The sequence below is a fragment of the Buceros rhinoceros genome, unplaced genomic scaffold (genome assembly GCF_000710305.1).
Source record: "Buceros rhinoceros silvestris isolate BGI_N320 unplaced genomic scaffold, ASM71030v1 scaffold14533, whole genome shotgun sequence".
NCBI classification, from domain to species: Eukaryota; Metazoa; Chordata; class Aves; order Bucerotiformes; family Bucerotidae; genus Buceros; species Buceros rhinoceros.
The window spans coordinates 12,657-14,348 of NW_010401904.1; the positions used below are offsets into that span (position 1 = coordinate 12,657).

Genomic DNA, 1,692 nt, shown 5'->3' on the forward strand with positions numbered 1-1,692 from the left:
TAACAGTGCCGCAATACCAGAAATCACCGCTCTGGTTTTGGCTGCACCTTTATCTTTTCTTTTGCAGAGCCATAGCCCTGCCCCTGAGCAGCAAACTGGGGGTGAGAGATAAGCAGCGGCCAAAAGCTCAGCCCAACCCCGTGCTGGAAACGTTCTACAGTACGCGCTGCAAGAACCCCAAGGAGGTGAGGCCCTTCCTCCAGGTTTAGCCCTTGGGTCTGTAGCTGAATAAAATCACACGTGGAATCCTGAAGTCTGGCAGTGCTGCTCGTGCCTGGAAGCTCAACAAAGCAGCAGGAGCCGCTTTGGCACTGGCCAGCTGGTCTCTGCTCGCCCTGGTCTCAGGGCTCGTCCTGCATGTGCCATCAGCTGTCCCTTCTGCTTGTGAACGCCTGGCAGCAGCAGCTTTCTGCGGGCAGAAATTTAAATCCCGAACTTACAGGGACAGGAAACTGTTCTCCCAAAGGAAATAATGGCACCTCCTGTTCCTCTTGTGTGTGCCCTATATGTGACACAAACTGAAACGCAGGAGGTTCCCTCTGAACACCAGGAAACACTTTCTTACCGTGAAGGTGACCAGGCGCTGGCACAGGGTGCCCAGAGAGGATGTGGAATCTCTGTCCTTGGGGATACCCAAAAGCTGGTCCTGGGCAGCCTGCTCTAGGTGGCTCTGTCTGAGCAGCGGGGTTGGACCAGTTGATGTGCAGAGGTCCGTCCCACCCCAGCCACTCTGTGACGGGGTCATTTCGTATACTGGCAAATCCCTCTCACAGCAGCTGCCTGGAACCAGCTGCCATGGTGCTGGTCCTGGCAGCTCAGCGGCTGTGGGTTGCATCATGCTCCCAGTTCTGGGGTGGGTCATTCCGTTGCTGTGCGATCCATGAGTTTGAGGTTGGCCTTTCAGGAAGGCAGCTACAGCCTTGGCATCGTCACAGAGATCGTAAGGAGGGTCAGCTAACTGCAAGCACGAGTGGGGGGTGGTTTTCCCATGAGAGATAAGAAGAGTGGTCTTGAAGACCTTGGCAGGGTAATGCCCGGTTATGATGGCTGCTGCTGAGGGAAGGGCATGGGCAGGAACGTGAATAGTCTGGGAGTATTGAGATTTAACCCTATCAGTGCAGTCCCTGGATGTGGTAGGGAAAAGAATCCGCTTTTCTTTCCGCTCCTTTTTGCAGGCTTTCTCGGCCTTGAAGCAATAGCACTAACCCTTACCAGGGTGCGTGAGCTCAGGTCCCAGTCCCAAGGGCTCGTCCTAGCACAAAGACGCTGTTGCAGCATGGTTCGTGCTGCAGTGGAGCATGTGGAGCCCCAGGACATTCAGTATCAGGTGAAAAGTAAAAGAACGGAGGCTAAAATAAAACCGCAGACAGTCATCTGGGTTGCGCAGGCAGCGTTTCTTCCCAGCAGTGGGAAGGAGGGTTCTCAGGAGTGCTCCAGTGTGGTGGCCCCTGACCTTCCTCTTGCCTAACCATTTGTCTCCACCACAAGAAGAGAAGGTGGACCTGAGCCTGAGCCCTGCTGCCTCGTTGTTTTCCAGGGTGAGCTGATCACTGTAGCCCAACAGTGTGACCTGCCGGTGAGGAAGGTGGAGAGGTGGTTCCGGCGCCGGAGGAACGCGGACCGACCCAGGCTGTCGAAGAAGTTCTGCGAGGCCTGGTGAGTGGGAGCACAAGCCATGAGCTTCTTGCGACA

General features: G+C 55.6%; 1 protein-coding gene across 1 annotated transcript in view; it reads left to right on the plus strand.

Annotated features, from left to right (window-relative positions):
- LOC104490194 (ceramide synthase 4-like) overlaps positions 1-1,656 on the plus strand; it is a gene marked incomplete at both ends in the record, with an annotated part of 13,379 nt that extends 11,723 nt beyond the window's left edge. Inside the window, 2 exons of the mRNA XM_010132450.1 lie at positions 68-185; positions 1,538-1,656. Coding sequence (XP_010130752.1) covers positions 68-185; positions 1,538-1,656 — 237 coding nt within the window. The remainder of the gene's footprint in view (positions 1-67; positions 186-1,537) is intronic.
- Between the last annotated feature and the right edge of the window lie 36 nt (positions 1,657-1,692).